The 25,637-nt window shown below is 38.3% G+C and overlaps 1 protein-coding gene across 1 annotated transcript in view; it reads right to left on the reverse strand.

Annotated features, from left to right (window-relative positions):
* Nucleotides 1-25,637, reverse strand: part of LOC150091531 (GTPase Era, mitochondrial) — a 242,211-nt gene that overhangs the window by 130,684 nt on the left and 85,890 nt on the right. The window contains exons 5-6 of the mRNA XM_090384396.1: nucleotides 12,766-12,812; nucleotides 1,251-1,312 (exon numbers count right to left, since the gene is read on the reverse strand). Coding sequence (XP_090240522.1) covers nucleotides 1,251-1,312; nucleotides 12,766-12,812 — 109 coding nt within the window. The remainder of the gene's footprint in view (nucleotides 1-1,250; nucleotides 1,313-12,765; nucleotides 12,813-25,637) is intronic.

Genomic DNA, 25,637 nt, shown 5'->3' on the forward strand with positions numbered 1-25,637 from the left:
ACCTCCAATAAGCAAAGTGGTGGTATTTCACCGGTTGATGAAAGTCATCTACCACCTAGTACTATAGTATCATTAAACTCTAGAAAACATCCTCACTCTAAGAAATGCGCAACAAATTCACATACTAGATCCTCAAAAACTTCTATCTTTATAGAAGTTGTGCTTAGTGGTTTTGTGTTTTTGAAAACTACGTTGAAGTATATGCAATCACTGTTTATATGGGATGGCATAAACAGCATTTGTTTCCTGTTTAAAATCAGTGTCCTCAATTTTCCCTCCAAATTTCAAATATTAAAATATTTTCCTGAAGCTAATAATTACTAAATTGGCAGTAAAACACATGGGTAAGCATTTTCAAATACTTTTTTAGTGGTTTCTAATATGCTTAAATGAAAGGCAGTCATATCTAAGAATTATGACTGCCTTTCATGGTTGTAGGATGTGAGGAGATTGCCTCCAGCCAGCAGGTGGTTGACTGTTGGAACAAACTTCCATCTGATGTTGTGGAAGTGTGCATCTGGAATAAATTCAAGGAAGTACTAGAAAAATTATTGGTGGGGATAGACAGGGGATAGATAAGCTTGCTTTCTTTTATCATATGCCACTACTAATACTAATTACAAAATTAACATGGAGATGCACACACACACAACATGGGCTTCTTGTCAGCCTGCACAATTTCAACAATGTCATTATCTTTGTCTACCTAGTCCAAATGTTTCAAGTTCCCAGACCTTTCAACAAACACGTTTTCTTTGATTTTTCCACTGAAAATTCCAGACGGCTCCGTCAGTTACTGTGCAAACAGAAAAAAAATGCTGGATCAAGTTAAGCATATTCTCAATTATGTGCACATGTTGAAAAAAAACAAGAATTTAAAATTATCTCTCGTAGTGAAATACAGTGGCTTTACATAAATAGCAACACCTCCAATTGTCTCCAACGTCTTGCTTTACATAAGTGGTGGTGCCTCCCAACTGTTATACTCTCTAGCTTCATGTTACTGAAGTCTGGCTGCTGTCCAATTTTTGAAACACGTAGTGGTTTCCTTTTTTTTTCTAAGTTGTGAAAAACCCTTACATAGTACAAAAAATTAAATGACAATTTAAAATTCTACAGAAAACTTTATGGAAGGTAACACAACAAAATAAAAAAATGTCTACAATTCTACAAGTTTCAATTTGCAGGCCCATGTAATACAGAGATCCAATTAGATCTGCAAAACAAAATAAAATCTGTAATAGACTTACTTATATCAGCTTCCCGAATAGCATTATATGGTTCAACAACCAACGAGGAGTCTAGATTATGGCTGAAAGAATGTTATAAATGAATCAGTTATTCAAATAGGACATGAGTTATAACTTTATTACTTTATAGGGAAAAAAAGCAAAATCTATGGTTTTAAAATTAAATAATGAAGTAATGAATACTCTTTATGTGTTAGAACAAATTTGTATTTAATTTCCTAAGAAATATATTATTATTATTATTACTAACCATATAGTGCAAGGAAGCCTGAGGCTTATGCTGCACCAGCTAAAAAAAAATTCCAAGTTACCCAGAGAGAGAGAGAGAGAAGTAGAGGGGAATCACCAAGAAGAGAAGAATGATGGTATCCAGCTCAGGACCCTGGGTGTGCCAAGCCCATACTCACCAGATGTGAATCCCTAGGGTTAATATATACAAAAACATATCTATACCCCTTTGCTACTTCGTCAGGCCTTCAGACTTAAGAGTGTTATATACCACCGGTGGTCCGATGCCTACAGGTGATACATAAAACAGAAAAAGCTAAATATTTGTAACATAACAGGCTGTGTATAAAACAGTGTAGATATTATAAGTGTACAACATGCCACTGAAGGATCACATTTACGGAAAACCCTTATGTAGATATTAAGTAAATTTTTTTCGGTATGTGCCTTCAGTAGTGCAAATTCTTGATAATGCCTTGGTCCATTGGCTGCAGTTTCGACAAGATATTCAGAGGGAAGAAAACAAGCTTCACACTTGTATGTTTAGAAATTACCGAGTGAAGGTGGGCAGGGCAGTTGTTGACAATCAATGCAATTTTTCTGTTTTCTTTCATCATCTTTCTATCGAAATTTAAAATCCACTGCTCAAAAATTTTGCTTGTCATTCAAGGTTTTTTGTAGTTATAGTCCAACTCTAATGACTTTACTCCTTTGAAACATCGAGGTTATTTACTTTTGCCTATTACCAAAAGCTTCAGTTTTTCATTACCAGCCATATTTGCAACCAAGGATGTAATTCTCTCGTTACTATTTTTACCACCTAAACATTTATTACCATTAAAAGTCAATGTCTCGTTTGGCAACATTTAAAAAATAGATGTTTCATCAATGTTGAATATGTCTTTGGACTCATAGTCCTCCATAATTTTTTTTTCTAAACTGTTTCTTTCAAATGGGTATAGTCTTCTTCGATTGCAACTCCATTTCTTCCGAAATAACTTTTTCGAGCAAGCCATGCTCTTTAAATTTGTCTTGGAATGGAATGCTTTGGCTTGGAATGGTTTGTGACCCAGAAAAGATGCATACTCCATAGCCTTTTCTTTAATCCACTTAAAAACTGCTTCATCTACATCTTCCCAAAGGCATAATTTCATAAGCTTCCGACTGGGTCACGTTTCCTCAAATAGTTTGAGAATCGAAACAGGGTTTTTCAGAATGGTTGACACTACTGGCAGGGACATCAAATTTCAAAGCAATTTTTTTTTTTTTTTTTAATGCTGCGATCTACACTATTAAGCACTTCCACTTTTTCACACTACACTCAAGGATTTCCTCTTAGGCACTAAGTTTTGTTTGTTATTTGGTTTTTAGGAGCATTAGCAACTAAGGCCATATTGCTCCGGGAATATGTGGTGGTCATTCCCTTGACCTTTCCGCATCCTCTGTATCTGGTGGTGACGGGCTCGAACCCCGGTCTAATCAAGAAGCGTGTGCTATGCACTGCTGCTCCTTCCCACCTGGCTACGGAGGAGATACTGTAAGGTTACTTGCACAGCAGTTAAAACAAAGCTGAAATTAGGGACCACTTGTACCATGTAAACAGAGACAGGTGAAATTTAGTGAAAGTGTGGAACAACAGATGAATTTTAAAGATAAAGGAAAATCAGTCTCTCCTAATTCTCTAATAGGATGCTTACGGTAGAAAATAGGTTAACCAGAGCCAATGCCTGCATTGGGAATGTGCCTTAATCTTTGCCAATGACTGTGGACAGCTAACACGCAGGACTTCTCGGCATAGTAGAGTATAAGTTATACAAATTTGTATAGGTTTTAATCCCTTTTAGCCATTGCTGACCCACTGCTGGGCAAATGCCTCTCCCAAACCTTTCCATCTTTTTCTATCCCGTGCCGTGGTTGGCCAGGTTCCTCCTACAGTGTTTTACAGGCACCATTAAATTGTAAAATGTTTTAGCTCTTAATTCGTGGAATTAAAGCCTTTAGCTGTTAAAAGCTAAAGGCATTAATGCTTAATCCTTTTAGCTCTTAATTCGTGCTTTCTACAGCATTAGCCTTATTGCCTAAAGGCCAGAGGTGCAATATTTTGCTATCTATATCCCACCTCACTTCCTCTACATCACTAATCTGATCATTCATCTCGAAATTTGCCCTTCAACCTATCATGTTGGCCGAAAATTATCTCATCAGATGGTTAAATGCCAAGCTTGGACATCCTATTGTGTTTCTCAGCATCAACTGTACCAACAAATTGAAATGTGCTGTTACTATTTTTGGCAATACAAAATGATCCAGTAATTTGTAACTCTGATCACTGGCCAATGACTTCCTTAACATCTGGGGCTTTCTTCCGTGACAAATTCCACCCAAGACTACCAGAGCCACTCCATCTCTTCAGTCTAAACTCTCCAAAATAAACTGCTTTGGTTTTCCAATCATCAACGACTCCATCAGGCTAGCCACCTCCTCTGATCCTGACCTTGATGTCTGGATTCATGACAAGTTGGTGTTATTTTATTTTATTTTGATATGTTACTATTTTACTATAAATTAAGCGATATCTAATATGTTATCACTTAATTTATAAAATCTTTTCAGGAAGAATTTACTGGGGTATTGCCTTAATTTATTGGATAGAATGATTTTACATACACACTCTCCGGTTGCCTCAAAATTTGACTCCATCACCAGTTAATATTAAGTTGCATAAATTAGGTTTATTTTATTTTCTTTTAAGCTCAAACCATCCATTGCACACCTAGAAACTTTCAGCGGATATAGATTCATACATTTTAAATCTTCACAGAGGCTCCTGGCTTTCTCCTAAATTATCATTATGATTAAGGGACTTGTTATTCTATTTGGTCTTCAATCCAAATTATTACAGGGATGATATACAGTAGTTAAATAGGATGGGTGAAAGAATACTTGTTTGTTTGTTATGCAGGATATGCGGTGGTCATTCCCTGACCTTTCCGTATCCTCCGTATTTGGTGGTGACGGGCTAGAATACTTGTGATGCTATGGAAACAATATTAAGTGGGTTGGTAAACTGCTAGATTGATTGTGTGTGTGTGTTTAGTAGTTGTTGGCACATCGGCTTCTGTGGCCATAATGCACCTCCCAAGGTTTCTGCAGTACTTTGATCCAAGCCCGAGACGGGATTCGAACCCGCGACCTTTGGGTTGCTAGGCAGGCACTTTACCCACCCGGCTAGCCCAGTCGGCTGTGTGTGTGTGTGTGTGTGTGTGTGTGTGTGTGTGTGTGTGTGTGTGTGTGTGTGTGTGTGTGTGTGTGTGTGTGAGGACACAGATTAACAGCAGCTGCAGTCAGAGGTCTAAATGAGTCTTTCATTGTTTCTACTGGAATATGCAGCAGCCTGGAAAGGAAGGTTACAGTGTTTTAGAGGCTTGTTGAGGAGGGAACGAGCAAATACATGGTCTGTGTTAGGGATAACACAGAGCAGAAACAGGTGCATACTTGCATGTACACTAATGCTAGGAGCATAATAAATGAATTTGATGAATTTAAAGTACTGGTTAAGTCATCAAATGCAGACATTGTAGGGATTGGAGACATGGTGTCACTCATGCATAAGAGATGCAGAATCTGAATATGGGAAGTACGTCCACAAAAAGGGCTAACAGGATAGGAGGCAAAGGGGGGTTAGCACTTACTTAAGAAGCATATAAAATCAAAGATAGTGCATCCATTTGATGTTGATGATTAGTGCAATGTTCAGTCAGTTTGGTGTGATAGGCAAAATGACAGTGATGCACATAGCAAACAAACACAGACAAATAAAGTGGGTCAGAATATCAGAATGTTTAATGGGGGATTTTAACTTTCCCGATATTGACTGGCACTTTTAGGTCATTCACTCCCACAGTAAAAAAAAAAAAGGTTTACTGGATTAATTGGATGACTGTTTACTACACCAGTGTGTCAGAGAGGCAATAAGAGAAAGCAAATGATTCATTACCATGCATTACAAACATCCACATGAAGGAACTACTAAGTGGCAGTGATCAGAATATTAGTATTAGCTGAGGCATATGACGCAATAAAGCAAGCTTATAGAGCATCAACCAAAAAAAAAAAAAAAAAACTTCCCATTTCACCCACCTGGTCACTCCAAATGTTTGTCTAGTTCAGCCTTAAATTTATTTAAGCTATCAACTTCCACCACAACAACAGATATTATTATTATTAGAGAGAGAGAGAGAGAGAGAGAGAGAGAGAGAGAGAGAGAGAGCAAGGGTCAAAAGTAGAAAGGAATCACTAAGAAATAGAAGAATGATGATATCCAGCACAGGACCCTGGGTGGTGCCAAGCCCACACTCCTGGGGTTAATAGAAGTCTGTTCCAGCAATCAACTACTCGCTGGCTAAAGGAAAACTTCCACAGATCTATTCTACAACTGTCTTTCTTCAATTTGAATCTATGCCCCCTCAGGTTCTTAATCTGAGCAAGCGGATATCCCATCAGCATTGAGCCTGCTCAAACCATTCGAGGACTTGTATACCTCAATCAGATCACCTTGCAGGTGCCTAATTTCCAGATGCTACAACTTACAGAATTTAAGCCTCTTCTGGTAAGAGAACTCCTTCTCCAGATCATGACTGGCAGGGAACTTTACAGTCTGTGTTATGCAGTCAGGATGGTATGCCTCCGATTTTCGTCTTCTCACATATCGCTTCCCATCCGAGCCATGCAGGTTGAATTTAGTCTGCGTGGGTAGCACAATAGTATCATCACCATCCACCGAACACTGGGTGGAAAAGCCCTGGGTTCAAATCCTGTGGATGACGTGAGGAACTTTAGTGGGCTTTTTTCACTCTGTGGCTGAGTTAGTTGGTCTCAGTCATAGATAACAAGATTTCCCCCCCCCCCCAAGAAACTGGAGTTTTTTCATCCAGCAAAAAGGGAAATCGTCCAGAGAACACATGCAATTTACAGACAAAATAAATATATGGGTAGATGTTATCATCTACGGGAGACCTAATATCATAATTTGGTTCGTTTTTTTTTTTTTTTGCAAGTTGAATTTCGATTCATCAGAAAAGATGACAGTGTCCCATTGCTCTTTTGTCCATGAAAGGTGCGTTTTATCCCAAGCAAGCCACTTCTTCCTCATTTGTTGGGTCAACAGAAGCTTCTTTTTGGGCCGATAGGCATGCAGACCACATTCCAAAAGCAGTCTTTGGATAGTTCGTGCAGTTGTTTCAACACTAGAGGCCATCTCAAAGTCCAGTTTTAGATCAGGAGCAATACCAAGGCATAGCCGTTTCAAATATCAATTTTGGGAAGGCGTAGTCACTCTCTCACGGCCTGATTCAAGTCTTCTCTTCACATTTCCGGTTTCATGCTTTAAAATCAGCACCCAGGATACTGTTGACTGATGGCAGCCTATTTTATCAGTGATAGCACGCATTGCTCCATCCCAGGAAGGGATGGAGCAACAGCTACACATTTTTTTCTTAGTGTCAACTGAATATATGGAACCATGCTTACACCTCCGCAAAACATGATACTAACGAGCATGTATACCCTTCCAATGCCGTATTTATAGAAATGGCTGAAGCAATACCTTGCAATTATTGTCTGATACAATAGAAGCATTATCTGAATACCATTGCTTTGCGACAACCAATATCTTACACGTTTCACTATAAATGTTACTTTTTTTAAAGTGATGCAGTTTTTTTGTCCGCCACTATATATAATGATAATGATTTTAAAAGATTTACAGAATGTTGTAAATTCGAATCTTTATTTTGAAGATTTTCAAATTCGTTCAAAAATATTTTTCTCTTCCCCATTTTCAATTATTATCATAGCCTGTGAGAAGCTTTAGCTACATTTCGCTGCTAGTTCAAGATAAGCAGTCACCTGCATTCTACATGGGAACACCCTTAAGCATAAGGCTGTCAGGGGTGCTGGTTCCATACAAGGCTGGTTGGTTGGTTCTTGGGTTTTATTGGCGCATTAGCAACTAAGGCTATAATGCGCCACAACCAGGTGATATATAAAAATTTTTGTTTCTCTGACCTAATTACTTAGGTCACCATGTCAAAATATAAAACAACAAAGGTATAAAATGTAAAAAAGATAAATCAATAACAAGTAAATATTAAATACAAGTAAAAACCTTTATTGATTTAAAAAAGCTAAAAATAGCAGACACCCATACAAGGCAGTCTTTACTTTTTCAACTAACTCAACTATTTAAGAAAGAACTAAAACTTCATCAAAATCGGTAAAACCATTTTTGAAGTAAACGTTATTTTCAAATTAATCTTGAAGTTCGTTGACCTTCAGGTAGAAAGTCAGTTTCTGATAAAAATCACTTAAAAATATTAGTAAAAAACAGCAATGAGTTTTTTAAACAGTCATTTTGAGCCCCCTCTCTGATTGGGGGCCCTAGGCAGATGTCTTTTTTGCCTATTGGATAACGCGCCCCTGCCCTGGGGCCTTCACTAATAACATTAGTCCACGTAGAGCAATGTCCATTTATTACCACCCTCTGCCAACTCCCACTCAACAATTATCCCTTTATCCATTGCAGCAACTTGCCTTTAATGCCATACTGCTCCAATTTTCACAGCAGTCTTCCATTATCAACAGTATCAAAAGCTTTCCTGAAATCGAAGTATATATCAAAATTATTTTTCGCATACAGTTCCTTTGTGACCACATCGTAGTATCCAATCAAATTGATCAGACAAGGTTAAAAAAAAGGCACAATTTACAGACACAATACACGTGGGTATTTGAACGTAGCTTTCTAGGTGACCCTAATATAATAGTTTAAGATAAGTTTTATCCCTCAAGACTTCCCGTTAACAAACCTATGCTGTGTCTGAACTATTACTGCAGTCTTGTCTAGGTGATCCTGCATCGCTTCTTTAACCAGTGACTCCATTATTTTTCCCGGAACAGAAGTTAAACTAACAGGTCTATAATTATTTGTGTCACCCTTTGTGAATTGGGGATGTGCTTGCACATCTCCAGTTCATGGGCACCTCCCCTGAATCTAAAGATGCTCTCATAATTAAGACTAAGGGTTTGCTTACCTCCCTCATCACTGCCTCCTTCAATATAACTGGATAGATTCCATCTGCCCCAGGTACCTCTTTTATGTTTAATTTCAACAATTTCTCCTCCACTGTGCTCTCCATTATTACAAAATCATTTAGCTCCCTATTAGAGTTTAATAAACTTCTGTCCTCCCCTTCCTTACAGAATTCCTTGTGTGTGAATGTAGATGCAAAATACTCATTTAGTTTGTCAACTATTTGAGCAAGATCATCAACAGTCGAACCACCAACGTCAAGTGGACTAATCTGATTCATCCCCTTCCTTCTAGAGTTTGCATAAGTAAAGAAGTCTGTTGTTTTCCTTTGCATTTTTTGCCAAGGATTTCTGATAATTAGCCTTCGTTTGCCTAACCTTCTTTGTGATTTGATTTGCAGACTAGCTTATATCTGCCATGGGCTTCTGTGTCGCCTGCTAATTTATATGCATCCCATGCATTTTTCTTCTCTGCCACGAGCCTCATTATTTCATCTGACATCCATTTAGGCCTAAATCTTGAACAGTATTTCTTAGTTGGTATGAAAAGCCTAGTAGCTACCAAGATTAATTCCTTGAAGGCTTCCCATTTAGAATTCACTGTTTTTAACATCATCAGTTGATCCCACTCTACAGAATTTAAAAACTGCCTGAGACCACGGTACTCGCCTTTATGAAAACAAAAACTCTTCCCTTTACCTTTGATGGTAGTTATGTCTTTAAGTAAATCCCACATCAGTAGACTGTGATCACTGTCACCTAGTGGTTCCTTTATTTTCTGCAAATTCCTAACGCATGAGTCATCACTGCTAATAATCAGATCAAGAGTATTACTCCCTCTGGTTACCTCTCAAACATGTTGCTGTAGAAAACAATCCTCCAATAAATTCACAAAAGTCGTGCTAGCATGCAAGTGTTGTTATTTGGTTTTTAGGAGCATTAGCAACTAAGGCCATATTGCTCTGGGGGTATGCGGCGGTCATTCCCTGACCTTTCCGCATCCTCCGTATTTGGTGGTCACAGGCTCGAACCCCGATCTAATCAAGAAGCGTGTGCAACGCACTGCTGCTGCTCCTGCCCACCTGGCTACGGAGGCACCACAGCATGCAAATGACCAACCCACAAGTTCCAGTCAATATCTAGAAAGTTAAAATCCCCAACTACAAGACATTCTGATTTACTGTCCCACTATTTCTCTGACAATTGTTCGTTGTACTCATCAGAGTCATTAGGCCTATAACACACTCCTACTCTCATTTTCCCTTTCCCAGTGTTTGTCACACCAAACCGACTCAGCATTGCACTGTCCACCCATGTCAACTGGATGCACTTCCTTAGATTTTATGTGTTTCTTAACTAACAGCATAACCTCTCCTCCCTGTATGGATGTGGGATTTATTTAAAGATGTAACTACTGCAAAAGGCAAAGAAAGATTTGGTTTTTTTTTCCTGTAAAGGTGACGACAATGGTCTTAGACAGTTTTTTAAATTCTATTCCATGGAAATAGCTGATGTTGCAAACAACAAATTCTAAATGGAATGCATTCAGGAAACTAATCGTAGAAACTACTAGGATTTTTATACCCATTAAGAGATACTGTTTTTAATTCCAATTAAGATACACTGTTTTTATTCCAATTAAGAGATACTGTTTTTATTCCAATTAAGAGATGCTGCTTACTCATGGCAGAAAAGAAAAATACATTGGGATGCATATAAAGTATTAGATGATAGAGAGACCTACAGCAGGTATAAACTAAACTAAACTAAACTACAATCAAGTCACAATTACATTAAGCAAGCTAAGGCAGACTTCACTTTTACGTAAACGTTAGATGGCAAAGGGATGAATTACAATGGTCCACTAGATATGAATAGTTTAGCTGTTAATGGATTCAGATGAGGGCTCACAAACTTGAATAAGTATTTTGCATCAACATTCACATACACATGAGGAATTTTTTTTAGGGAAGGGAAGGGAATTCTAGAAGGTTATCAAATTCTAAGAGTTTTAAATGATTTTGTAATATCTGAAAGGAAAGTGGAAGAGGTATTATTTAAGCTAAGCTAAATGTAAAAAAAGCACCTGGGGTTAATGAGATCTATCCAATTATATTAAGGAAGACAGCAAAGGTGGTAAGCAAACTTTTAGCCATATTTATAAAACATACTGGATTCTGCGAAGATCCTCTATGTGCAAATGTATCCGAATTCACTAAGGAGTGATCAAAGGGCAGGGTGTGGAGTGCAGCATGTATCACAAATCCATACTGCAGTCACGAGTATGGATTTTTGAGGGGATCATCTTGTTTGACCAATCTGATTGGATATTATGATGCAAAAGCAAAGGTACAGGTAGCAAAAAATAATTTTGACATCGTATACTTAGATTTCAGAAAATCTTGCTTTCAACACTGTTCTACATAGACTGCTGTAAAAATTGTAGTATGGCATCAGGGGCAAGTTATTGCTCTACGAGGTGGGGAAAGACAAACAGTGGTTATCAATGTATGCTGCTCTTCTTGAACTACTGCGATTAATGGAATTCTCCAGGATTCAGTGTTGGGCCCATTGTTGTTTTCTGTATTTATTAATGATACTGATGAAGGCATATCAGGCTTAATATCTAAGTTTTGAGATGACAGGAATGTTGGCAGGGTAGTTAATGACAGTTATAAGGGTATGCTACAAAAAGATCTAGAAAAATTTGGCATATGGACTAAGAAGTGGCAATTTAATTCAACTGAAATTCAACAATGAGAAATGCAAGGCACTGCATGTGTAGTAGTAACCCCAGAATAACACACCAACTCCATGGTATCACACTCAGGTTAGTGGAGAATGAATAGAACATGGGGGTAATCAGACATGAAGTTCTCTGAGCAATGCAGATAGGTTGCCAGGACAGCTCATGGAGTTTGTCAATGCTATATATGAATTTTGTAAGTGGGGGATAAGGAAGTAATTATCCCATTGTATAAGGCAATGCAGGTCTGGATGCAGAGATCCATTGAAAATGCAGAGAAGAGCAGTGAAGGGAAGGGAACAAAAGGGTGCTCTTACTAGGAATGGCTTCAATTGTGCAAACTGCAGCATCTGGAGACTAGGCACCTATGAGACTGATTGAGGTGTTTAGGGCTTTAAGTGGATTGAGTAAGCTCAATGCTGATGACATCTTTCCACTTGCTCAGACTACACATGAGGGGACATAAACTGAAACTAGGATGGTTGCAGGATAGATATAAGAAGAAATTTGCCTATGGCCAGTGGAAGAAACTTCCATCAGATATTGTAGAAGTGGGTAGGTTGAATAAATTCAAGGAAGAATTAGATAAACTATTAGAGGTGATATGCAAAGTTTTTTTTTTTTTTTTTTTTAGCTGATGCTATTAAGCTTGCTTTCTTTCATTGTTTGCACTATTATTACTAATACTCTACAAGGTCTCTATTTTCTCAATCATAAAACTAGACAAATTATGCAATTTTGTAGTTGATGATGGAATTATACCCTAACTGGACTTCTTTATTTTTTCCTATTGCATGCAAGTAGATTTAGTCAACAACACTGAGTTAGCAACATCAATGACATGCTGCTTAAGCACTGCAAGTTTTATTTACAAATTAATACATTTCCTCTTACCAAGCACAAGGATTTGAATAAGATTCTTTTTTAAGACATAATGAGAGAAAAATTCCTTTAAAATATGGATCACAAATAATTTTAAGAAATTCACAGAGCAAAAATGCTATTTTTTTCATGAGTATGTAAATAGTGACAGAGCACACAATCTAGAACTTAATCTTCAGAATAATTAACCTTTAGTTGAATTCTGCTGGTGCAGCAATAGTTGTAGTGATGTATAAATTAATCTTTGGGATTAAGTAACTACAACCTTTGATCTGACATGGTACATGTGAAGAAAGAAAAATGGCAATGCATGATACACTGAGATTTTCATAATAAATTCCTTGGCAGGAAAACCATGCCAAGTGAAAATTATATCCATGTTAAACAAAAAAAGTCCCTCTGTTTGAAAACTGTTTAATGAGGGATAGCTGCATATGTTTAAGAATAGCACTAGAAGTAAAATTTGATTATCTTATATATTTTAAAACAAATACGTATTAAATAGCTACAAGTTCTAATGACTAGTATTCAAGTATTTTATAACTGCTAAACAGAAGGAAACATTATTACCTTTTTGCATGATATGGAGTAATAAGTCCAGGCGTGTCTATGAAGACCTTTACAAAAAAAAGAAAAGAAAAGAAATAAATAAAATAAAACAGTTCTGAAAATTGCAAATTTTATCAGCAAGTTGATTAAGCCTGAAATATACAAAAAAGAAAAAAAAATTAGTTATTTTAATCCTGAATATATGCAGTCAGTCCTCATATAACACGTGTTTATACTACACAAATTCGATCATACACGATTTATAAATAGGGGAACGATATCGTATATAACACAAACTGAATTCACTTATGCATAATTCACCATTGTGTTTACAAGAAATGGCAGTCGAACGTGGAATCACCCCAACTGAATGCAACATAGGAATGAAGGGAAGATTCTGAAAATGTATTTGTTTTTTATATCAGTGAAGGGGGAAACACATTTCACCATAATAACATAAAAACCCACACAATTCCAGCTATCGGTATTATCGCAAATGCAATTAAATCAAGTTTACTACCAGTTTATAACAGATTCCACTAGCAGAAACACAACTGGAAATTGTTTTTATTGTTTTATGGACGTAACCCCCAGAAATGTGAGCTAGTGAGGTGTTAATAGTGTGTCTGCCTTTACAGTGTTGTTTATTCGGTTGCTACATTTACGCAGCTTTGTTTATGTGTATCAAGCGTGCCTCCTCATTTTGTAATTGTTCTTTATTCCCTAAAAATGAGTAAAATTCTTAAAAAGGTGTAAAGAGAAAGCATCCTGATGAAGACACTACAGATTCAGAGAGAAAAAGAAAAGCAATATTGATAAACAGAGGCGGACTGGATAAAAAATTCTTACCCAAAAATTCTTATTCAAAAATTTGTAGTGGCCTCATACAAGCGTTTATGGCCAAAATCACACTGGCCTCCACCCCACCGGGGTTTTCCCGGTAAGGCCATAAACATTACTGGGGAAATACGAAAATATGAAATGCTTTGAGCGAAATGAAAGACCACGTGATATTGTACGTACTACAGGCTTAAATGAGGCAATGCCGAGAATTAGAAAGAATGCAGAGAAAATAAAAACTTTCACAGCAGGAACAACTCAGAGTGTAATTAAAATCTATTGGATTAAGACAAAGAATTGGAAGAGATGGAACGGCAGTCATCTGTTTGGATAGAAAAATCAAACAAAGAACAAATTTGCTTACGATAGAAGCAAAAGCATTAGTAATATTTTATTACGTAATAGTCGTAATAAAATACTTACGTATTTTATTACGATTATTTATTGTGTTTGGTAATGTTTTGGTTACAAATGTGTGTTCAATCTTGAGTGGTCGGCACCTAACCCTATTTTTCCCATAGGGCCTGTTGTTTATATTGCACGACGGTTTCTAGGAACACAGCTATCATGCTATATGAGGACTGACTTTTATTTTCTGACAATGGATGTTTGAATGCCCATGTTTATTTTATAATTAAGAAAGACTCAAAGCTAATGGGCATCATTAAGTGGATGATTAGAAAGCTCCCTAATGAGAACTGCACAATGTAAGTATATCAAATGAGAGCTATAATCTCATCACTTCTTGAGGCCATGACAAAAAATAGCTGTAATGTTAATTCCTGTCATTGCTGTAAGATTTTAGGCACCATAATTCACTCAGACCATATTGCACCATTGTGTGTTATGTCTGTACAAGTAGGAGTTCACAAGCAGTTTACATGTTATGCAGACTGAAAAACCTGGAATAACTTATGGAAAAATGCCCTAATCTGGCTAATTGCAACCTCAAATGAGGAGGACTTTTGAAATTCATTTAAAATCAACGGGAATCGGACCCAAATCTCTCTAATGAGTGGCAGACAGCAATGTATCATGCCAACTAAGCTGAAATGGAGGGCACAATTATTATAAGTAAAGTTTAAATTTAGCACTATTACATTTCATATTAGTATTTCTTACCGTGGTTACTCCCTTCGAGTGAGAATTTTTACTTCTGCACCAAACTGCCCTCATAAGGGGAGTCTGAGGACGAGGTTGCCGGTGTGGACGTGCCTTTCTGCTGCTCTTGGAACAGAGAAGTTTTTTCTGATTTATTTTCTGCTTTATTAGTTTAAATTGCCATATTAACTTATTTTCTAGAGTAGCTTTATATTCCTATTACAGTACTTAAGTTTAAAGTAACTTAGATAGAGATTTTGTAGGTATTACTTAGTATCGGAAAGGGTATCAAATACACGTGTTTACCGTTCGTAAATATCCGCCATTGTTACGGGAAAATTAATCAGTAAAATCTATTAATCTTGTCGAACTTCATTGGCAATTAAATTGTACTTTTAACTATACATATAACCACTTAAGGTTACGTAACATAAATGATTAGTAAAAATAAATAATTAATACATAACTTGATACGGAAGTTAAAGGGATTTCGTAGTTAACACTCGTTACTGAAACGTAAATATTTCGTAGATAACACTCGTTACTGAAACATAAATATTCCGTAGATAACATTCGTTACTGAAACAAATATTTCGTAGATAACACTCATTACTGAAACATAAATATAGCGTTATAACTGTGTTTGGATACAAGTTTAGGATTTAATTTTGTACAGAAATTGAAATTTTATTGAAAGTAAATCTAAATCATGACTCAAACCAGAGCAGCAAAGCAAAAGGCTCAAGCTAATGGGAATGCTGTGGCCCAGGGGAGAACTGAGGGGGGGCAGTTGTCCTCTGAATCACAGCCTTTTAAGATGCACTATCTGCTTGATGTTTGCGGAGCAGTCAAGTATGGGACATGATACTGCCATGGGGGATGTCTTTGTATGTGTGCGATGCAAGGAGTGTAAGGAGATCAGGCGACAACTCAGCGTTATTATGGGCCTATATGAGAGCTTGAAGGACAGGGTGGATGCCCTCGAAGGATTAAAAGTGAGGGGCCCATCAAGCTCTCAGCTGCCCACACCAATGCCAGAGCTTGCACTTGGTCATCGCGCAACACAGCGGCAACTCCCAAGGCAGAATGCGCTGGTCCCAAAGGAACTAGTAGTTGTTGGTGACTCTATTGTCAGGGAAACATGCTTTGTAAAAAGGATAGGTGGAACAGGACCAGGGTATGTCTGCCAGGGGCAAAAGTTGATGACGTTGTAGAGCGGATATCATCTTTTAAGGGCACAAAAGGTGATATAGTTGTACAAGTTGGCACTAATGATATTAAGAGTAGGAGACCGGCAGAATTACTTGACAAGTACAGGTCACTGATGAAAAAAAGCCGTGAATTATGGTTGAAATTGAAAGTGTCTGCAATTCTGCCCAGACACGATAGGAGGGAGTATATGATGAGAGCCCTGTCAATCAATTAGGCCCTGGAAAGATTGTGCAGGGCTCAAGGGGTAGAATTTTTTTCAGCCTGGTCTGTACTTGTTAACAGGAGAGACTGCTTCTACAGGGATGGGATACACTTAAATAGAAAGGGTGCAAGAATGTTTGCTGATGCTATCGAGGCAGTGTTAGGTGGGTCGGAAAACTGATAGATTGGGGGGATACAAGGACTAATAGATTAACAGTAGCCACTGGCAGAGGTGAAAGTGATTCTTGCACTGCTTCTATTGGAATGAGCCGCAGCCTGGAAAATAATATGCAGGATATTTCAGAGACTGCTGGGAAACATTGGGGTACAAGTAAACACATGGGTTGTGTTAGGGTAGCTAAGAAAAAGAACAGGTGCATGTATACTTGCGTGTACACCAATGCTAGGAGTTTAGTAAATAAATTTGATGAATTTGAGGTATTGCTCAAAACATCAAAGGCAGATATTGTGGGGATTTCAGAGACGTGGTGTCACACAGATATAAGGAATGCAGAACGGAATTTGGGGAGTACAATGTCTACAGAAAGGATAGACACGATAGGAAGGGAGGAGGGGTTATGCTATTAGTTAAAAAACACATAAAATCCAAGGAAGTGAAGCCAGTTGACATCGCTGGACAGTGCAGTGTCGAGTCAGTTTGGTGTGACATAAGCATTGGGAGATCAAAATTGAGAGTAGGAGTGTGCTATAGGCCTAATGACTCTGATGAGTATAATAAGAAACTGTTCGGAGAAATAGAGTGGGCCAGTAAATCAGAGAGTCTTATAATGGGGGTTTTAATTTCCCAGATATTGACTGGAAATTGGGGGCTGGTCACTCACACAGTAGCAAGGCTTTTGTGGATTTATTGGATGATTGTTTTCTACATCAGCATGTTCGGGAGGCAACTAGAGGGAGTAATACTCTTGATTTGATTATCAGTAGTGATTCTTCATCCATTAAGAATCTGCAGATAAATGAACCACTAGGTGGCAGTGATCACAGTGTTCTGAAGTGGGAGTTACTCAAAGAGGCAACTACCATTAGGGGTAAAGGGAAGGGGTATTGCTTTCGTAAAGGCGACTACAATGGACTGAGACAGTATTTAAATTCTATACAGTGGGATCAACTGATGATATTGCCAACAGCAAATTCAAAATGGGAAGCATTCAAAGAACTTATCTTGGAAGCTACTAGGCTTTACATACCAACTAAGAAATATTGTTCAAGGTTTAGGCCTAAATGGATGTCAGATGAACTAATGAGGCATATGGCAGAGAAGAAAAATGCATGGGATACATATAAATTAACACATGACACAGACGCCTATGATAGATACAAGTTGATCTGTAACCAAGTTACAAAGGAGGTTAGGCAGGCGAAGGCAGATTACGAGAGATCCTTGGCAAGGGATGCGAAGAAAAACAGCAAAGAGTTCTTTACTTATGTAAACTCTAGAAGGAAGGGGATGAATCAGATTGGTCCACTTGATATCGATGGGTCAACTGTTGATGACCCTGCTCAGGTAGCTAACAAACTAAATGAATATTTTGCATCGACATTCACACATGAGGAGTTATTCAGCGAGGGGAATGCCAGAGGTGTATTCAACTCTAGCAGTAAGCTAGAGAATCTTGTAATAACTGAGAGCAAAGTGGAGGAGAAATTGTTGAAGATAAACACAAGAAAGGCACCTGGGGTGGATGGGATCTATCCAGTTATATTAAAGGAGGCAGCAAAGGAAGTAAGCAAACCCTTAGCCATAATTATGAGAGCTTCCTTGGACTCAGGGGAGGTACCCATGGACTGGAGATGTGCAAATGTGACCCCAATTCACAAAGGAGGATCAAAGGCTGACACAAGTAATTATAGACCTGTGAGTTTAACTTCTGTTCCCGGAAAATTAATGGAGGCACTGGTTAAAGCAGCACTGCAGGATCATCTAGACAAGACTTCAGTTATAGCTAGGACACAGCATGGTTTTGTTAAGGGGAAGTCTTGCCTGACCAATTTGATTGGATACTATGATGCAGTCACAAAAGAACTGGATGCAGGGAATAACTTTGATATTATATACTTGGATCTTAGAAAGGCTTTTGATACTGTTGCACATGGAAGACTGCTGCACAAATTGGAGCAGTGTGGCATTGGAGGCAAATTGCTGCTATGGATAAAGGGGTGGTTGAGGGGGAGAAGACAGAGAGTGGTAATCAATGGACACTGCTCATCGTGGACTAACGTTATTAGTGGAGTCCCTCAGGGTTCAGTATTGGGTCCTTTATTGTTTTCTGTATTTATAAATGATATTGATGATGGTATATCAGGCTTAATGTCCAAGTTTGCAGACGATACGAAGGTTGGCAGGGTTGTCAAGGACACTACTGACACTATGCTGCTGCAACAGGATTTGGAAAGGTTGAGCAGATGGGCTTCGAGGTGGCAAATGAAGTTTAACATTGACAAATGTAAAGTACTACATATGGGAAACAGCAACCCCAGAGCAACGTATCAACTCTGTGGTACTACACTGACAGTGGTAGAGAATGAAAGGGACCTGGGGGTGGTTGTGCAGGCAGATATGAAGTTCTCTGAGCAGTGCAGACGGGCTGCAAGAGTAGCTCATGGTGTATTGTCAATGATATATAGGAATTTTTCTAGCAGGGATAAGGAGTGGCCTGACCATTGCCTTGTATAAGGCAATGGTCAGGCCACACCTAGAGTACTGTATACAGGCCTGGAGGCCTCATTTCAAGAAGGATGTAGAGCTGCTGGAACGAGTACAGAGAAGGGCAACAAGATTGGTGAATGGGACAAAGGGGTGCTCTTACGAAGAAAGGCATAAATTATGCGAATTACAGTGTCTGGAAACTAGGCACCAGCGAGGTGATCTGATAGAGGTGTACAAAGCCTTGAATGGTTTGAGCATGCTCAATGCTGATGGGATTCTTCCTCTTGCTCAGAATAATCACCTGAGAGGGCATAAATTCAAATTGAGGAAAGACAGATGTAGGATAGATGTGCGGAAATTTGCCTTTAACCAGCAGGTGGTTGGTAGGTGGAACAGACTTCCAACCCTTGTCGTGGAAGTTGATAGCCTAAATAAGTTTAAGGCTCAGCTGGACAGGTATTTCGAACGAACAGAGGGGTGAAGTGGAAGTGGTTATTTTTTATTTATTTATGTTATTTTTTTTTTTTTTTTTTATGGAAACCACCTACTCTGAAATCATTGATATGAATACACAAAACTGGAAGTTGCCCGAGTGCCCATGTCTCCACTACATAACTGAGATAAATTTTATTGCATGGGACCTGGTGTGAATGCGCCTGTTGCACATCGTCATCATCAGCCATTTTAAATCCATTGCAGGATGAAGGCCTCTCCAGCAGCATTCCAGTTCCTTTCTTTTTGTGCAATGGCCATCCATTTACTACCCACGAACTCGTGAATTTCATCTGTCCATCTCCGTCATTGTCTTCCAGGTTTTCTTTTAGCTCCTCTTGGGTACCATTTTGTTATTTTTTTAGTCTATCTGTAATCATCATGTCTTCGAGCTATGTGTCCTGCTCAAGTCCATTTCAATTCTTTAGTTTTGATAAGAAAATCCTTTATTTGTGATTGCTGCCTAATACATGTGTTTCTCTTCTGGTCTAGCAGTCTGATTCCTAATATAATTCACTCCATTCTTCAATGTGTATTTCTCAGCTTCTCTTCCATTCTTTTGATGAGTGCCCAAGTTTCACTTCCATGAGTCATGGTAGGGAGTATACATTTGTTCATTATTTTACATTTCAGACAAACTGGGATGTTACTCCTCAGTATATGACTATATTTCCTGAATGCTATCCAACTGAAATTTACTCTTCTTCTGAGTTCCAGCCATTTATTATTATTACAGCTAATGACTTGTCCCAGATAAGTATATGAATCCACCTTTTCAATTACTGCTCCTTCAATGATTATATCCTTTTCTGTGGTATACTTGTCTTAGCCATATTCATCTTTAGTCTGAAATCCTTACTAACTCTGCATAACTGATTAAGATTTTCCCTCTAATTCTTCAGGATTGTGGCTTATGATCACAATGTCATCTGCAAATCGTAAATTATTTTGGTACTGTCCATTCACATTAACTCTTTTCTGCGACCAGTCAAATCTGAAAACTTCAAGGGCAGCAGTAAGCAACTTTGAAGATGTCTCCTTTCTCAATTTTAAATTTGTTACTGTCTTTGTCTAGTCTAATAAAGGAGGTAGCATTCTCATATATTTTCTTCAAAATCATAATGTATAGGATGTCTATGCACATTTTATTATTATTATTAGCCATATGGTGCAAGAAAGCCTGAGGCTTATGCTGCACCAGCCAAAAAAAATTTCCGAGTTACCCTGGAGAGAGAGAGAGAGCGAGCACGCAAGAATCAGAAGTAGAACAGAGTCACCAAGAAAGAGAAGAATGATGATATCCAGCTCAGGACTGTGGGTGTGCAAGCCCATACTCACCAGATGTGAGCCCCTGGGGTTAATTTGTCTTTCCAGTGCCTGAAACATTACCTTATGCTGTATGGAGTCAAATGCCTTTTCATAATCCACAAATGCCAGGCATAATGGCACTTGCTTTCTCCATTAGTTGTGATATTATGTGAAGGTGATCCATAGTTGAGAATCCTATCCTAAAGCCAGCTTGCTCTTTCAATTGATTCTCATTAAGTATTCTTTCTAATCTGTTGGTAATGACCATTGTGAACAACTTGTGGATGTGGGACAAACTAATTGGTCTATAATTTCCAATTTCTCATTTATGTCCTTTCTTATGCAGCAAAATTATGATTATGCATTAATTCCATTTCTTAGGCATCATACCTTTCCTAATTATTTTGTGAAGAGCCTTGCAGTTTCTGTGTCATGTCTCTTCCGCCTAATTTTAACAACTCTATAGTAACTTCATCTTCACCTGGGGCTTTCTGATTCTTCATTTTTTTCAGTGCATGTTCTACCTCAACAGGAAGGATATGTGTTGCTAATTTGTGATCAATCTTCCCCACTGCTGGCATCATCCCCTTGCTCCTTATATAATTTTTTATAGTAGTCTTCTGCTATTTATAAGTACGGATAGGGCGTGATTAGTGCGACTAATGAATCCCATGAAGTAGTCACATTATTCAAAGTTATGATTATGTGTAAAATACGGTAATTGGTTCAAGCTCGATGGAAATAGGTAATGAAAAATTTTAAACATAAGTTTTTATGTTTATTAACGAAATATTACAGTAAAGGATAAAAAGAATATACTTATAATTTAAATTTATTATTAATAAAGTCATAGTATTGTAATTATAGAAAGCAAAATAAAAACAAAAAAAATTCTAAATATCATTTAATTTCGTTTTCTGTACAGCTCATTGCGTCTGAATCACAGTTAGTCGAGAAACCACATTTAGCAAAACAATTCCAAATACTGTTTTGCTGCTTATTCCTTGCCAGCTATCGGTGATAATCGGCTTGCCAGCTTTTAACACTGAAACTTCTGCACTAACTTCTATTGATTTTGAAGATGATGTCAGCAGATTTTCCTCAATTTTTTATTTTATTTTACACTGACGAAAACATCTTTATTGCCTTTCAAAATATTTTAGCAGCATAGACTGAACTGTCTTCTCTTTCTTTAAATCTTCGCACATATGCTGGTAGATGAAGAGTGCTTCATCCACATCTCGGCAAATTTGCATGCTTCAATCAAGGTTAGGGTCAGCATTTATAATTTTTTGCTTCACGACTTCTACAGCTCGAAAGATATCTTCGAATTCCTTGAGAGTGAACTCCTTCATTTTCACATAACAGTCAGTCCTCGTATAGCACGATGGTGGTGTTCCTAAAAAACCCTCGTGCAATGCAAAATTATGCAATATAAACAAAAGGCCCTATGGGAAAAATAGGGTTAGGTGCCGACCACCCAAGACTGAACACACATTTGTAACCAAAACATTACCAAACCCAATAAATAATCGTAATAAAATATTGCTAATGCTTTTGCTTCTATCGTAAGCAAACTTGTTTTTTGTTTGATTTTCTATCCAAACAGATAGCCGTTCCATCTCTTCCAATTCTTTGTCTCTTGATCTAATTGATTTTAATTACACTTTGAGTTGTTCCTGCTATGAAAGTTGTTTTTATTTTCTCTGCATTCTTTCTAATTCTTGGCATTGCGTCATTTAGGCCTGTAGCATGTGCAATATCACATTGTCTTTCATTTCGCTCAAAGTGTTTCACAATTTCATATTTTTTCTCTATCGACAGAGGCGGACTTGGCTGTAAGCCTTACCAGGGAAACCCTGGTGGTTCGAAGGCCGGTGTGATCTTGGCCATAAACCATAGTATGAGGCCACTACGAATTTTCTGGGTAAGAATTTTTGACCCAGTCCGCCTCTGTTTATCGATGTTGCTTTTCTTTTTCTCTCTGAATCTGTAGTGTCTTCACCAGGACGCTTCCTTTTCACACCTTTTAAGTATTTTACTCATTTTTAGGGAATTAAGCACAATTACAAAATTAGCATTAGCATTAGTAGAGGCATTTGATGCAAGAAAGCAAGCTTATGCAGCATCAGCCAAAAAAAAAAAAAAAAACCCACTTCCACTTCACCCCTCTGTTCGTTCAAAATACCTGTCCAGTTGAGCCTTAAACTTATTTAGGCTATCAACCTCCACCACAAGGGATGGATGTCTGTTCCACCAACCAACCACCCGCTGGCTAAAGGCAAATTTCCGCACGTCTATCCTACATCTGTCTTTCCTCAATTTGAATTTATGCCCTCTCAGGTGATTTTTCTGAGCTAGAGGAAGAATCCCATCAGCATTGAGCATGCTTAAACAATTCAAGGCTTTATACACCTCTATCAGATCACCTCGCTGGTGCCTAGTCTCCAGACACTGTAATTTGCAAAACTTAAGCCTTTCTTCGTAAGAGCACCCCTTTGTTCCATTCACTAATCTTGTTGCCCTTCTCTGTACTCATTCCAGCAGCTCTACATCCTTCTTGAAATGAGGCCTCCAAACCTGTATACAGTACTCTAGGTGTGGCCTGACCATTGCCTTATACAATGGAATAATCACCTCCTTATCCCTGCTGGAAAAATTCCTGTATATCATTGACAATACTCCATGAGCTACTCTTGCAGCCCGTCTGCACTGCTCAGAGAACTTCATATCTGCCTGCACAGCCACCCCCAAGTCCCTTTCATTCTCTACCACTGTCAGTGTAGTACCACAGAGTTGATACGTTGCTCTGGGGTTGCTGTTTCCCATGTGTAGTACTTTACATTTGTCAATGTTAAACTTCATTTGCCACCTCGAAGCCCATCTGCTCAACCTTTCCAGATCCTGTTGCAGCAGCATAGTGTCAGTAGTGTCCTTGACAACCCTGCCAACCTTTGTATCATCTGCAAACTTGGACATTAAGCTTGATATACCATCATCAATATCATTTATAAATACAGAAAACAATAATGGACCCAACACTGAGCCCTGAGGGACTCCACTAATAACATTAGTCCACGATGAGCAGTGTCCATTGATTACCACTCTCTGTCTTCTGCCCCTCAACCACCCCCTTTATCCATAGCAGCAATTTGCCTCCAATGTCACACTGCTCCAATTTGTGTAGCAGTCTTCCATGTGCAACAGTATCAAAAGCCTTTCTAAGATCCAAGTATATAATATCAAAGTTATTCCCTGCATCCAGTTCTTTTGTGACTGCATCATAGTATCCAATCAAGTTGGTCAGGCAAGACTTCCCCTTAACAAAACCATGCTGTGTCTGAGCTATAACTGAAGTCTTGTCTAAATGATCCTGCAGTGCTTCTTTAACCAGTGCCTCCATTAATTTTCCTGGAACAGAAGTTAAGCTCACAGGTCTATAATTACTTGTGTCAGCCTTTGATCCTCCTTTGTGAATTGGGGTCACATTTGCACATTTCCAGTCTATGGGTACCTCCCCTGAGTCCAAGGAAGCTCTCATAATTATGGCTAAGGGTTTGCTTACTTCCTTTGCTGCCTCCTTTAATATAACTGGATAGATCCATCCACCCCGGGTGCCTTTCTTGTGTTTATCTTCAACAGTTTCTCCTCCACTTTACTCCCAGTTATTTCAAGATTCTGTAGCTTACTGCTAGAGTTGAATACACCTCTGGCATTCCCCTTGCTGAATAACTCCTCATGTGTGAATGTCGATGCAAAATATTCATTTAATTTGTTAGCTACCTGAGTAGGATCATCAACAGTTGACCCATCAATATCAAGTGGACCAATCTGATTCATCCCCTTCCTTCTAGAGTTTACATAAGTAAAGAACTCTTTGCTGTTTTTCTTTTCATCCCTTGCCAAGGATTTCTCGTAATCTGCCTTTGCCTGCCTAACCTCCTTTGTAACTTGGTTGCATATCAACTTGTATCTATCATAGGCTTCTGTGTCATGTGTTAATTTGTAAGTATCCCATGCATTTTTCTTCTCTGCCATATGCCTCATTAGTTCATCTGACATCCATTTTGGCCTAAACCTTGAACAATATTTCTTAGTTGGTATGTAAAGCCTAGTAGCTTCCAAGATAAGTTCTTTGAATGCTTCCCATTTTGAATTTGCTGTTGGTAACATCATCAGTTGGTCCCACTGTATAGAATTTAAATACTGTCTCCCATCGTAGTCGCCTTTACGGAAGCAATAACCCTTCCCTTTACCCCTAATGGTAGTTACCTCTTTGAGTAAATCCCACTTCAGCACACTGTGATCACTGCCACCTAGTGGTTCATTTATCTGCAGATTCTTAATGCATGAAGAATCACTGTTGATAATCAAATCAAGAGTATTACTCCCTCTAGTTGCCTCTCGAACATGCTGATGTAGAAAACAATCATCCAATAAATCCACAAAAGCCCTGCTAGTGTGTGAGTGACCAGCCCCCAAATTCCAGTCAATATCTGGGAAATTAAAATCTCCCATTATAAGACTCTCTGATTTACTGGCCCACTCTATTTCACTGTACAGTTCCTTATTATACTCATCAGAGTCATTAGGCCTATAGCACACTCCTACTCTCAATTTTGATCTCCCAAAGCTTATGTCACACCAAACTGACTCAACACTGCACTGTCTGGCAATGTCGACTGGCTTCACTTCCTTGGTTTTTATGTGTTTCTTAACTAATAGCATAACCCCTCCCCCCTTGCTATCCTGTCTATCCTTTCTGTAGACGTTGTACTCCCCAAATTCCAGTTCTGCATCCCTTATATCCGTGTGACACCACGTCTCTGATATCCCAACAATATCTGCCTTTGATGTTTTGAGCAATACCTCAAATTCATCAAATTTATTTACTAAACTCCTAGCATTGGTGTACACGCAAGTATACCTGCACCTGTTTCTATTCTTAGCTACCCTAACACAACCCATGTGTTTACTTGTACCGCAATGGCTCCCAGCAGTCTCTGAAATACCATGCATCTTTTTTTCAGGCTTCTGCTCATTCTAATAGAAGCAGTGCAAGAATCTCTTT

This window comes from Mastigoproctus giganteus, chromosome 1, assembly GCF_048544385.1.
Source record: "Mastigoproctus giganteus isolate SK-2022 chromosome 1, ASM4854438v1, whole genome shotgun sequence".
Taxonomy (NCBI): domain Eukaryota; kingdom Metazoa; phylum Arthropoda; class Arachnida; order Uropygi; family Thelyphonidae; genus Mastigoproctus; species Mastigoproctus giganteus.